The sequence below is a fragment of the Abramis brama genome (genome assembly GCF_963993115.1).
Source record: "Abramis brama genome assembly, chromosome: 20".
Taxonomy (NCBI): Eukaryota; Metazoa; Chordata; class Actinopteri; order Cypriniformes; family Leuciscidae; genus Abramis; species Abramis brama.
In genome coordinates this window covers 32,945,248-32,958,458 of record NC_139982.1, presented here as the reverse complement: position 1 = coordinate 32,958,458, position 13,211 = coordinate 32,945,248, and the positions used below count along the sequence as shown (strand labels likewise).

Sequence of the window (13,211 nt, the reverse complement as noted above, 5' to 3'; positions counted from 1 at the left end):
AACGTTTTAGCAGAAAAGTCCAATGATGGGAGATGTTGAACTCACCGACAGTTCCCGTCGGCCGTCCCTGTAGTAATGCCCTAATCCTCATACAAACAGCAGCTGAGCTATATTTATGATTTTCCCATATAAGCACAAGCTGTTTATAACTTTGAGTCATAATTTCGCTATGAGTCCAGTTTACCTTATCCCGTGACTGCTGAGATTTAATGGCCCAGTAAAAAAATCTGTCAGAGATATTATTTTTCATTTGGAAGGATGACGTGTGACTGTCTATCTCTGGTAATAAATCTTTTGGTTTTGAAGATTTTAATTTTATCTCCTGCTGGCAAAAGTTGGGAGAATTCTTGGAAAACCGGCCAAGCTGTACTCTCTGCCCCTTGCTCATGTGACCACTAACCACATTTATATCAAAACCTGAATTGCAATGTAAACTAACAACAGGAGCAGACAAAGCCGTTTTAACTCATTTCTAAGTTTTGATGTCCTGAAACTGAATACCAGTGACATTAGTCTGCTTCTCTGCATCTGAGAGTTTCTCTGCTGTGCCAAGATCCATTACTTTTAAAGTTCTGCACTGAAACTGGACCTAAGCAACATCAAATCGAACTTATCAAACAGGCAATGCATTTGCATGAAAGAAATCTAACATCTACAAGAAAGTTACAATCTAAAAAAGCATGGACCATGACAAACCATATCTTTAAACCCAAAGCTCATTATCTGTGTGTGCCAATGTAACGGTATTCCTCATATTAGTTGAATGACAACATCTTCCTATTTCCTCCCCGGAACAGAGAAACATCACACCACAGTAAAGACGTAACATGATCAAATCTGGCGGGACGGTTCTGCTGAGCGCGCAGTATTCACACTATATAAACCCCAACACTCACAGTGAACAGGCCAAGGTGAGGGAACTGCACATTTTAATTGGTCAGTTTCATTTTAATTTAAGAATGAATGTAGAACGCCTGAGTGTCCTTATTCAAATGATGTATACTAACCCATAACTGAAGATGCTAACATACGTCACTCTCTCTTAGTCTCTTTCAGAAAGCTGTTGTTTTCCTCGCGGAGCATCGTGAAAGGTAAACTAATACCACACTGTAAAATCCAACACTTTTTAGTTAACTTTACTTAATGTCTTAACTTAATTGTAAAAATCTAGTAATCTGCACTATTCACATACTATGTTTTGTTTACTAAGAAAACCCAAGTTAAGATTAATTGATTGGTTTGAGTGTGGTTTTTGAGGCGGGGAAAATCTTAATGGACTTTTCACTCATTTCCTCCACTTCTGCAGTTATTTTTCTCTGTTTGCATTCACTCATTTCCCAAAGTCATCTTGAATGTTGACATTTTAATACAACTGAAAAATTTGAGAGAACATCACACAAGCTGACTTCATAAATTGATGTTGATTTTCCTAAAATGTTTTAGTCACCATTATGGTGATTAGTGTTCCCTTTGGTTGGGCACTTGAAACTTCATTTATACTATTATAATTCTCTTCCCATTGATGCAACGATTGCAACAATAAATCAGTTATTCGGTTTCAAAGGAAGAGAAGTGTGTATATATATATCGGTTTACATGCTTTTTTTAAGTAAGTCCAACTAATCAGTGAAGTTACATTTACTGATAAGTAACTGGTTACAACACTGTAAAGATAATGACAAGATGACCAGTTTATAATGTGAATACCTGAGAGAAGTAGAGAGGTGATATAAGCAGCGTTAAGGTGAGTTTATGACTCCACAGTGCGATCATGGGAGATGGGGAGATGGAGTGCTTCGGCCCGGCGGCCGTCTTCCTCCGCAAGCCGGAGAGAGAGAGGATAGAGGCTCAGAACACCCCCTTTGATGCCAAGACGGCATACTTCGTGACAGACGCAGACGAGATGTACCTGAAGGGAACGCTTGTTAGTAAAGAGGGTGGAAAAGCCACTGTGAAAACTCACTGTGGGAAAGTAAGTATCGTGAGTTCTTCAGTTAAATATACAAATGTGTGCATGAAAGTCTCTCTTGATCACTGATCAATGTTCATTACAGACTGTCACGGTAAAAGAAGATGAAATCTTCTCCATGAATCCTCCTAAGTTTGACAAAATTGAGGACATGGCCATGATGACCCACCTCAACGAGCCGGCTGTGCTGTTTAACCTCAAAGAGCGTTACGCAGCGTGGATGATCTACGTAAGTCTGAGCTAATCATATCTTATTCCTGGGATGGGGCGCCAGCATTGTAAGACTGGACTATCTATCTCCGTTTCAGACCTACTCTGGCTTGTTCTGCGTCACCGTCAATCCCTACAAGTGGCTCCCAGTGTACGATACAGTCGTTGTGAACGGATACCGAGGCAAAAAGAGGATTGAAGCCCCGCCTCACATCTTCTCCATCTCCGACAACGCCTACCAGTTCATGCTCACTGGTTAGTGGATTCCAGAAGTGTCTCAACAAGCGAGAGTTATGACAAACTTATATTTGAAAACAAATATTCACAATAACTACATATAATGTAAAATATTAGTGTACATTTCACCTTCTATAAACTGTTGATTGTGTATTTTTAAGTTGTTTGATATTAACAAAATGTGCACATACATGATAAATCCATCACATTTCATTCATCCATGCGTGTTTGCGTCATATCCGTGAAAAAAGCAAAGAGTTCAGGCTTTTACTATCTGGAAGTTGGTCCTCCACAAGTTACTTTTAGTTTAATGCTTCAACCGCTGGAGAGCCATAATGCAGCCTTGATAGATGAATAGACTAAATACAAACAATACATTTTGTATTATTCACTGATAAAAAAGGTCTGAATTATTATCTAGTAAACCATACCAAGCTGTTTTTTCAACATTGCATTCAATTAGTAATTGCTTCATAACAACCATTATTTAAGTATTACATGCATTATTGCATAATTTTACTGAACCTCATTTTTATGCATTGACATGAATGAATGACTAGAAAAAAATAATTAAACATTTTATAACACTTTATGCCTTCAAAGTTAATGCAAAGTACTACCTAATTTGGAAACCCTGTTCACATTTCATGGTTTAATTTCAGATCGCGAGAACCAGTCTGTCCTGATTACGTGAGTGAATATTCTTCTTCTGCAATAACCTGAAGCTTTTCCATTATAATGTAAATCCGTAGAGGATTTTTGACTAAATGATGATCTATTGTGAACCTCCAGTGGAGAATCTGGTGCAGGAAAGACTGTAAACACGAAACGTGTCATTCAGTACTTTGCAACTGTTGGTGCGATGTCTGGATCGAAGAAGGCAGAAAATGTCCCTGGAAAAATGCAGGTTAGTGAATATCTCTTCAAGACGATGTTATTGATTACAGTATTTGTGTTTTACCTAATAACTTTCCATTGTCCTACAATTACATATAGGGATCATTGGAGGACCAAATTGTGGCAGCTAACCCTCTGCTGGAGGCTTATGGTAATGCCAAGACCGTGAGGAATGACAACTCCTCTCGTTTTGTGAGTTAAACTAATGAATCATTATAACATTATACAACTTCAGTCACACTTTCAAAGCTGCCAAACAGCTGACCTTTTGTAAATAATTTCAATCTTCATAGGGTAAATTCATCAGGATTCACTTTGGTACCACTGGAAAACTGGCCTCAGCTGATATTGAAACTTGTGAGTAACATTGTTTTAAGCCAGACATTTTATTTGGAGAGTAAGATGTGGGTTAATCCATTTTTGTCTTTGGAAGATCTGCTGGAAAAGTCCAGAGTAACATTCCAGCTGTCTGCGGAGAGGAGCTACCACATCTTCTACCAGCTCATGACCGGACACAAGCCAGAGCTCCTCGGTGAGAAATCCACAGTATTGTGCATTTCATTTATTTCCATGTTTGAGAACACTGTTAACACACTGCACATCAACTCTTTACAGAGGCCCTGCTCATCACCACCAACCCTTACGACTATCCAATGATCAGCCAGGGCGAAATCACTGTCAAGAGTATCAATGATGTGGAGGAGTTCATTGCCACAGATGTATGTAGAATGTAGTAGTAGTAGTATGCAATATATCTGTACATACATAAACATCAGAATAACACTAGCATAAACTGAAAATTGCATGACATACAATATAAAATACCCTTCTCTTTGACCCAAATAATATGTGATTCACTTGGTCACTGTAAAAAACAGACTGCCATTGACATTCTGGGCTTCACTGCTGATGAGAAGATCAGCATCTACAAGCTGACAGGAGCCGTGATGCATCATGGAGGCATGAAGTTTAAACAGAAGCAGAGAGAGGAGCAGGCCGAGCCTGACGGCACCGAGGGTACGACGTACAATTAGCAGCACAAACTGACGTGTAAACGTTTTCTTCATTAGTGACAATAATGTGTAAAACTGTTCTTCCTCAGTGGCTGATAAAATCGCCTACCTCATGGGCCTCAACTCCGCTGACATGCTGAAAGCTCTGTGTTACCCCAGAGTGAAGGTCGGAAATGAGATGGTGACCAAAGGCCAGACAGTACCACAGGTGATCACTTATACACTCGAATAAAGTGTCTCGTAGACATTCATAGTTGTCTTGAGAAGTAAAAGAGTAATGATATAATCTATGCTGACCATTGAATTTCTCAGGTGAACAATGCAGTCTCTGCGCTCTCCAAGTCTGTCTATGAGAAAATGTTCTTGTGGATGGTCATCCGTATTAATGAGATGTTGGACACCAAGCAGCCTAGACAGTTCTTCATTGGTGTGCTGGACATCGCTGGATTTGAGATCTTTGATGTGAGCTTCAGCTATCAATGTCTCTAGCAATCAGGATATAAAAGATAATAGACAGTAGTAAGAACTTGCCTCTGCTTAATTGTCAGTTCAACAGCTTGGAGCAGCTTTGCATCAACTTCACAAATGAGAAACTGCAACAGTTCTTCAACCACCACATGTTTGTTCTGGAGCAAGAGGAGTACAAGAAAGAAGGCATTGAATGGGAGTTCATTGACTTTGGTATGGACTTGGCTGCCTGCATTGAGCTCATTGAGAAGGTAAGAGGACAGTCAGCAAATTAAAATGATTATTCATATTGTGCCTATACTTGAGCGTGAATATTTCTTCAACAGCCAATGGGCATCTTCTCCATCCTTGAAGAGGAGTGCATGTTCCCCAAGGCTACAGACACAAGCTTCAAAAACAAGCTACATGATCAGCATCTGGGCAAAACTGCAGCTTTCCAGAAGCCCAAGCCTGCCAAAGGTAAGGCAGAAGCCCACTTCTCTCTGGTGCACTACGCCGGCACTGTGGACTACAACATCGGTGGCTGGTTGGACAAGAACAAGGATCCACTGAACGACTCTGTCGTGCAACTCTACCAAAAGTCATCGCTCAAAGTGCTGGCCTTCCTGTATGCCGTTCATGCAGGTGCCGAAGGTACGAACATTTGCATTTCATCAATTCCTTTGTGTTTTAATTATGTACAATACACATGCTTAGATTATCAGAGTGGAACACACTATGTGATCACAGATTCAAATAGAGATTTATTGAAGGGGTTAATGGAAATCAAAACAAGATCAATAAAGACCCATTTTTTTTCATTGACATAAAACAGCCGAGGGAGGAGGAAAGAAAGGCAAGAAGAAGGGTGGCTCCTTCCAGACAGTGTCTGCGCTTTTTAGGGTAAACAGATTCTCTCTTTTAATGAAGGAGGTCAACTTTTTCTCCAATAATGATTAGACTAACGACAAACATTTCCACAGGAGAACTTGGGAAAGCTGATGACTAACCTGAGGAGCACTCACCCTCACTTTGTGCGCTGCTTGATTCCTAATGAGTCCAAGACTCCAGGTAAACTTAATCCATAACGACTCAATTTTTTTTTAAATACCTCTGGAACCTTAAGAACATTTCCATTGCAGGTCTGATGGAGAACTTCCTGGTTATCCACCAGCTCAGGTGTAATGGTGTGCTGGAGGGCATCAGAATCTGCAGGAAGGGTTTCCCCAGCAGAATCCTCTATGGTGACTTCAAGCAGAGGTAAAGACACCTTTTTGCAACCACTGAATTAGAGATGATGCACCACATAATCTTCATCCTCTTATGACCATGACTCTCCTCTGACTGTCCCCTAGATACAAAGTGTTAAATGCTAGCGTCATCCCTGAGGGACAGTTCATTGACAACAAAAAGGCTTCAGAGAAACTCTTGGGCTCTATTGATGTTGACCACACCCAATACAAGTTTGGACACACCAAGGTGATCAAACCGAAAAATGTCAATTCTGTCCTTATTTACTCACCTTCACGTCGTAAATTGTACCATTTACTTTCTTCTGTGGAGCACAAGTGAAGATATCTGAAGAATGTTTCAGCAGTTTTTTTTCCCATACATTGAAAGTTAATGTGGTCCGTCATGAACAACCTGAGTAAATTTTTACACACATTTTTGGGTGAAGCATCCCATTAACAGGGTCAATCATTTCAGAAATTCCATGGAAAACAAAAAGCTGAATTACACAATGGCATTCTAAAAAATTCTGTACAACTTTAAAGCAACAGTTTGAGGAAGGAGGGCCTTCCACTAGATGGTGAAGATGGAGGCATGGATTTGCTAACATTCAAACAAAAAAGCATCAATAAGGTCAGGCACTGACACGGTGCTGGCGTCTAGTTTTCAGTACAGTAAAGAAGTAGTTCTTCCACACCAGACTTAGAAAAGCATTCCTTAATGGATCCTGCTTTGTGCACAGAGACATTGTTATGCCTCCCTAAAGAGTTGAGTCAAAGAGGACAGCACAGAATTATCTAGAATGTCACTGTATGTTATAGTGTAGAATATAATAGTGGATTTATTTCCACATCTACAATTATGAGGACTACTTGGCCTTTTTTAAAACTATTATCTTCCAAATGTTCTTGTAGGTGTTCTTCAAAGCTGGTCTCTTGGGTACTCTTGAGGAGATGAGAGATGAGAAATTAGCAACGCTGGTTACCATGACTCAGGCTTTGTGCCGTGGATACGTCATGAGGAAGGAGTTTGTCAAAATGATGGAAAGGAGGTACTTAAAAAACTGATTGGAACACAACTGTTTGTTACGAAACACTGATAATGACTAATTTACTGATTGCAATTTACACAGAGAATCAATTTTTTCCATCCAATACAACATCCGCTCATTCATGAATGTGAAACATTGGCCATGGATGAAGCTGTACTTCAAGATCAAGCCTCTTCTAAAGAGTGCAGAGACTGAGAAAGAAATGGTAGCCATGAAGGAGAACTTTGAGAAAATGAAGGAGGATCTAACAAAGGCATTAGCTAAAAAGAAGGAGCTTGAAGAAAAAATGGTGTCACTTCTTCAGGAGAAAAACGACCTTCTACTGCAAGTAACATCTGTGAGTATTTCAGCTCTTATTGATCCTAATATTGATGCTACAGCTATGAACAAAAGCCATTAAACTAAATCCATCTCAATGAACAGGAATCTGAAAACCTCTCTGATGCTGAGGAGAGATGTGAAGGTCTCATTAAAAGCAAGATCCAGCTCGAGGCCAAACTCAAAGAGTCAAACGAGAGACTGGAGGATGAGGAGGAAATCAATGCTGAACTGACTGCAAAGAAGAGGAAGCTGGAGGACGAATGCTCTGAACTGAAGAAAGACATTGATGACCTGGAGCTCACCTTGGCCAAAGTGGAGAAGGAGAAACATGCAACAGAAAATAAGGTTAATAATCTTTTCACATGTTCTTCACACTCCTGATTGTTCGGGATCTTGAGGATGAAACCAGTAAACAATGTTTCCATTTAGGTTAAAAACCTGACGGAGGAGATGGCCTCTCAGGATGAGAGCATTGCCAAGCTGACCAAAGAGAAGAAAGCCCTCCAAGAGGCACACCAGCAGACTCTTGATGACCTTCAGGCAGAGGAAGACAAAGTCAACACTCTGACTAAATCTAAGACAAAGCTTGAGCAGCAAGTGGATGATGTAAGATATTTGGCATGAGTATAAGAGCATGAATCAATAGGAAATGGATGTTGTGTCTCTATACCAGAATTAAATGCTCTGGTTTCCGTGAAAATAGCTTGAGGGCTCACTGGAGCAGGAGAAGAAGCTCCGTATGGACCTTGAGAGAGCCAAGAGAAAGCTTGAAGGTGATCTGAAACTGGCCCAGGAGTCCGTAATGGACCTGGAGAATGACAAACAGCAATCAGAAGAGAAGATCAAAAAGTGAGTGGACATCAGTCTTTACACAATTACACATGTTATAAAAAGTAAGTATTCGGCATATTTAAAAAAAAATACTTTAAAAACAGGAAAGACTTTGAGATAAGTCAGTTTCTCAGCAAGATTGAGGATGAACAGTCTTTGGGAGCACAGCTTCAGAAGAAGATCAAAGAACTTCAGGTAACCCTAACCCGAATCATTTCTATGTGAAACTGTGAAGTAGATGCATAGCTGGGATAACCCGCATTACAGATATCACTGGATTATTCATTTTTCTTTCTTTATTTAGGCCCGTATAGAGGAGCTGGAGGAGGAAATCGAGGCCGAGCGAGCTGCTCGTGCTAAAGTGGAGAAGCAGAGAACTGATCTCTCCAGGGAACTTGAAGAGATCAGTGAGAGGCTTGAGGAAGCTGGAGGTGCCACTGCTGCCCAGATTGAGATGAACAAGAAGCGTGAAGCTGAATTCCAGAAGTTGCGTCGTGATCTGGAGGAGTCCACCTTGCAGCATGAAGCAACGGCTGCAGCTCTCCGGAAGAAGCAGGCGGACAGTGTGGCTGAACTCGGAGAACAGATCGACAACCTTCAGCGGGTCAAACAGAAGCTGGAGAAGGAGAAGAGTGAATACAAGATGGAGATTGATGACTTGACAAGTAACATGGAGGCTGTGGCTAAATCAAAGGTAATGTCATTAGAGGATTATTAAATATAAAATCATCTCTACAAACATCTGGATATAACCTTGAATCTCTTTAGGCTAATTTAGAGAAGATGTGCCGTACCCTGGAAGACCAGCTGAGTGAAATCAAATCCAAGAGTGATGAAAATATTCGTCAGTTGAATGACGTAAATGCACAACGTGCAAGACTTCAGACTGAAAATGGTAAGACAGAGTAAGCTACACGTGTAAAAGATTCTTTTTTTTTTTAAATGAGTAAAAAGTCTGTATGTTATTATATTTCATTGTAATATCTGTAACCTGTTTCCAAGGTGAATTTAGTCGCCAACTGGAAGAGAAAGAAGCACTTGTTTCACAATTAACTAGAGGAAAACAGGCTTATACACAACAAATTGAGGAACTCAAAAGACATATTGAGGAAGAAGTCAAGGTAGAGTTATACATAATTAATTAGCTTTTTTGATCATCTAAACCACTGTATGGATGGTAGACTGATGAAAAACTCAAAATGTTCTGCCTGATAGGCCAAGAACGCTCTGGCCCATGGGGTTCAGTCTGCCCGCCATGACTGTGATTTGCTCAGAGAGCAGTTTGAGGAAGAGCAGGAGGCCAAAGCTGAACTCCAGCGCGGGATGTCTAAGGCCAACAGTGAAGTGGCTCAGTGGAGAACCAAATATGAGACTGACGCCATCCAGCGCACTGAGGAGCTTGAGGAATCCAAGTAAATACATCAGTGGAACAAGTCTCCAGTATCCTACATTTAATATGAATAATATTAGTAAGATTTCATAATTTCACATCACTTCCCTCAGGAAAAAGCTTGCCCAGCGTCTGCAGGATGCTGAAGAATCCATTGAGGCGGTGAACTCAAAGTGTGCCTCTCTGGAAAAGACCAAACAGAGACTGCAGGGTGAAGTAGAGGATCTCATGATTGATGTGGAGAGGGCAAATGCATTGGCAGCCAACCTTGACAAGAAGCAGAGAAACTTTGACAAGGTAAGAAAGACATGGATAACCTATAGACCTAAACGTTGATGAACCAAGGACTTAGCTAATTTACACTGACTACATTTCTTTCATTTTCAGGTGCTAGCAGAGTGGAAACAAAAGTATGAGGAAAGTCAGGCTGAACTAGAAGGTGCTCAGAAAGAAGCTCGTTCTCTCAGCACTGAGCTCTTCAAAATGAAGAACTCCTACGAGGAATCTCTTGACCACCTCGAGACACTGAAGAGGGAGAACAAGAATCTGCAACGTAAATGCAACTTTTATTTGTACACCAAGGACTAAAAAAAAAAAGAGATGCATTAAAACAGAAAATCTTAAACGTATGATTTTTTAACCCTTTTAGAGGAGATTTCTGACCTCACCGAGCAGCTTGGAGAGACTGGAAAGAGCATTCACGAGATAGAGAAAGCCAAGAAGACAGTGGAGTCTGAGAAATCAGAGATCCAGACTGCGCTTGAAGAAGCTGAGGTGCCATTGCTTTGCTATGATACTAACATTATGATACCATTGCTTTGCATAAAATTAAAACATTGAATATGGAATGGTTCTAAACCTTAAATGAAAATCTTAATTTCTGCTAATTATATCCTTTTTAAACCTTCACATATGTACTGCCATCACTCTAGAGCAGTGGTTCCCAACCCTGTCCTGAAGGCCCCCCAACACTGCACGTTTTCTTTGTCTCCCTACTCAAACACACCTGATTCAACTCATCAGCTCAATTAACCCATGTGATAATGAGCTGATGAGTTGAATCAGGTGTGTTTGATTAGGGAGACAAAGAAAACGTGCAGTGTTGGGGGGCCTGCAGGACAGGGTTGGGAACCACTGCTCTAGAGGTTACAGTATATTGTGACAAATTGAAAAAGTTTCCTTTTGTCCTTGTAGGGCACCCTGGAGCATGAAGAGTCCAAGATTCTCCGTGTGCAGCTGGAGCTGAACCAGGTGAAGAGCGAGATTGACAGGAAGATTGCTGAGAAGGATGAGGAGATGGAACAGATCAAGAGGAACAGCCAAAGAGTGATCGATTCCATGCAGAGCACACTGGACTCTGAGATCAGGAGCAGAAATGATGCCCTGAGAGTCAAAAAGAAGATGGAGGGAGATCTGAATGAGATGGAGATCCAGCTGAGTCATGCCAACCGCCAGGCTGCCGAGGCCCAGAAACAGCTCAGGAACGTCCAAGGCCAACTCAAGGTATCTTTCTGTAGAATGTGGAAATGGATTAAGAATTGAATGTTTGACAAAATGAATATGATACATGAATGTTGCCACAGGATGCCCAACTGCACCTTGATGATGCTCTCAGAGGACAGGAGGACATGAAGGAACAGGTGACCATGGTGGAGCGCAGGAATAACCTGATGCAAGCAGAGATTGAGGAGCTGAGAGCTGCACTGGAGCAAACGGAGAGAGGCCGCAGAGTGGCGGAGCAAGAGCTGGTGGATGCCAGCGAGCGTGTGGGACTGCTGCACTCACAAGTACAAAAAATTGCTAAATACTTGGAACAAATTCAGGATACATGATAAACTTTCATATATAATGTACACTAAACTAACTGCTTACATCCCACAGAATACAAGTCTTATTAACACCAAGAAGAAGCTTGAGACGGATCTGGTCCAGGTTCAAGGTGAGGTGGAAGATTCAGTCCAGGAGGCCAGAAATGCTGAGGAGAAGGCCAAGAAGGCCATCACTGATGTGAGTGTTTACATTCTGCTTCTCTATTCTAACTTAAACAGTTATTTGACTTTGTGTTTAGGTTCATGTGGTAACAAAGGGAATATGCATAGAAGGTATTTTTAACTATGAAGTGAAGTGAAGACCAAGTATGGTAACCCATACTCGGGTATTGTGCTCTGCATTTAACCAATCCAAGTTAGAGTTAGTGCACACACTTCAGGAGCAGTGAGCAGCCATTTTTTGTTGTGGCAGCCAGAGAGCGATTGGGGGTTGTGTGCCTTGCTGAAGGGCACCTCAGTCATTACCTGCCGGTATTGAGAATCAAACCCTCGACTTTCGGGTTACAAGTCCGACTCTCTAACCATTAGGCCACAACTGCCCATCTAAATAGGTTAGTTGACTTAAATTGGCTTGTATTTCAGGCTGCCATGATGGCTGAGGAGCTGAAGAAGGAGCAGGACACCAGTGCTCACCTGGAGAGGATGAAGAAGAACCTGGAGGTGACTGTCAAAGACCTGCAGCACCGTCTGGATGAGGCCGAAAGTCTGGCTATGAAGGGTGGAAAGAAACAGCTCCAGAAACTGGAGTCCAGGGTAAATTTGAGTGTTCAGGAGCTTAACAAAACTCATTCTTAGATATACTGGTCGTGGCAGAGATTTGACAGGCAAAACAATAACTCTCTACTGAAGGTGCGCGAGTTAGAGTCTGAAGTTGAAGCCGAGCAGAGACGTGGAGCAGACGCTGTGAAAGGAGTGCGCAAATACGAGAGGAGAGTGAAGGAACTTACCTACCAGGTAAAACTACTTTTAATTAGAAATTTACCACTTTTTACAATATACAGTTTAACACGACCATGACCAATATTTACACCCAAAGACTGAGGAAGACAAGAAGAACGTGATCCGACTGCAGGATCTGGTGGACAAGCTGCAGCTGAAAGTGAAGGCCTACAAGCGCCAGTCTGAAGAAGCTGTAAGGCTAATATCAAATCTTGAGCGTGAAGTTTTAGTATTGACAAGAACGTCCAGTGCAATCCATCTTGTGTAATCATAACAGGAGGAGCAGGCCAACACTCACCTGTCCAGGTACAGGAAGGTGCAGCATGAGCTGGAGGAGGCTCAGGAGCGCGCGGACATCGCAGAGTCCCAGGTCAACAAGCTGAGGACCAAGAGCCGTGAAGTTGGAAAGGTATTGTGAATTTATATGCAAAAGGGGTAGGGGGTTAATCTTAATGTACACTGCTTAATATACATGCGTTTCTGACTGGGGAAAAAACATGCAACTTATTGTCTTTTTATTTACTGCAGAGCAAGGATGAAGAATGAAGATGAGACATCACACCACATCTACAAGCAAGCATATAATATGACTTACTTGTACTGTGTCTTACATGTCCATTAAATGCAGTTTATCAAGGCGCTCTCTGTCTGTCTGTATTGTAGAGCATGGCACCAATGTCAAGATCAAGGGTTTGATTCTCAGAGAGTGCATGGACTAATAAAAAAGAAGTTAGGAAAACTTAGGAAAGTTTCTACCAAATCTACAGGTGTGTAAATGCCTCATTTACTCAATACCTCAAAATACTCATTTAAAAATTCAGCAAATTAATAATAATTTCATCTGTCA

The 13,211-nt window shown here is 41.3% G+C and overlaps 1 protein-coding gene across 1 annotated transcript; it reads left to right on the top strand.

Moving 5' to 3' along the window:
* Positions 1-915: 915 nt before the first annotated feature.
* LOC311070827 (myosin heavy chain, fast skeletal muscle-like) lies at positions 916-13,007 on the top strand. The gene is made up of 41 exons (XM_084094903.1): positions 916-936; positions 1,047-1,091; positions 1,765-1,972; positions 2,055-2,198; positions 2,278-2,434; positions 3,079-3,106; positions 3,209-3,323; positions 3,413-3,505; positions 3,607-3,670; positions 3,747-3,845; positions 3,929-4,032; positions 4,192-4,330; positions 4,416-4,534; positions 4,639-4,788; positions 4,875-5,045; positions 5,121-5,427; positions 5,609-5,676; positions 5,757-5,844; positions 5,916-6,033; positions 6,129-6,252; positions 6,918-7,054; positions 7,136-7,391; positions 7,478-7,720; positions 7,805-7,981; positions 8,079-8,224; positions 8,311-8,401; positions 8,511-8,900; positions 8,975-9,101; positions 9,209-9,327; positions 9,422-9,618; positions 9,710-9,893; positions 9,984-10,149; positions 10,246-10,370; positions 10,791-11,099; positions 11,180-11,383; positions 11,478-11,603; positions 12,008-12,178; positions 12,275-12,379; positions 12,462-12,557; positions 12,642-12,773; positions 12,893-13,007. Exons 3-41 carry the CDS (start codon positions 1,772-1,774, stop codon positions 12,908-12,910), a joined length of 5,808 nt encoding a protein of 1,935 aa, XP_083951029.1. The 5' UTR covers positions 916-936; positions 1,047-1,091; positions 1,765-1,771; the 3' UTR covers positions 12,911-13,007.
* Positions 13,008-13,211: the final 204 nt, after the last annotated feature.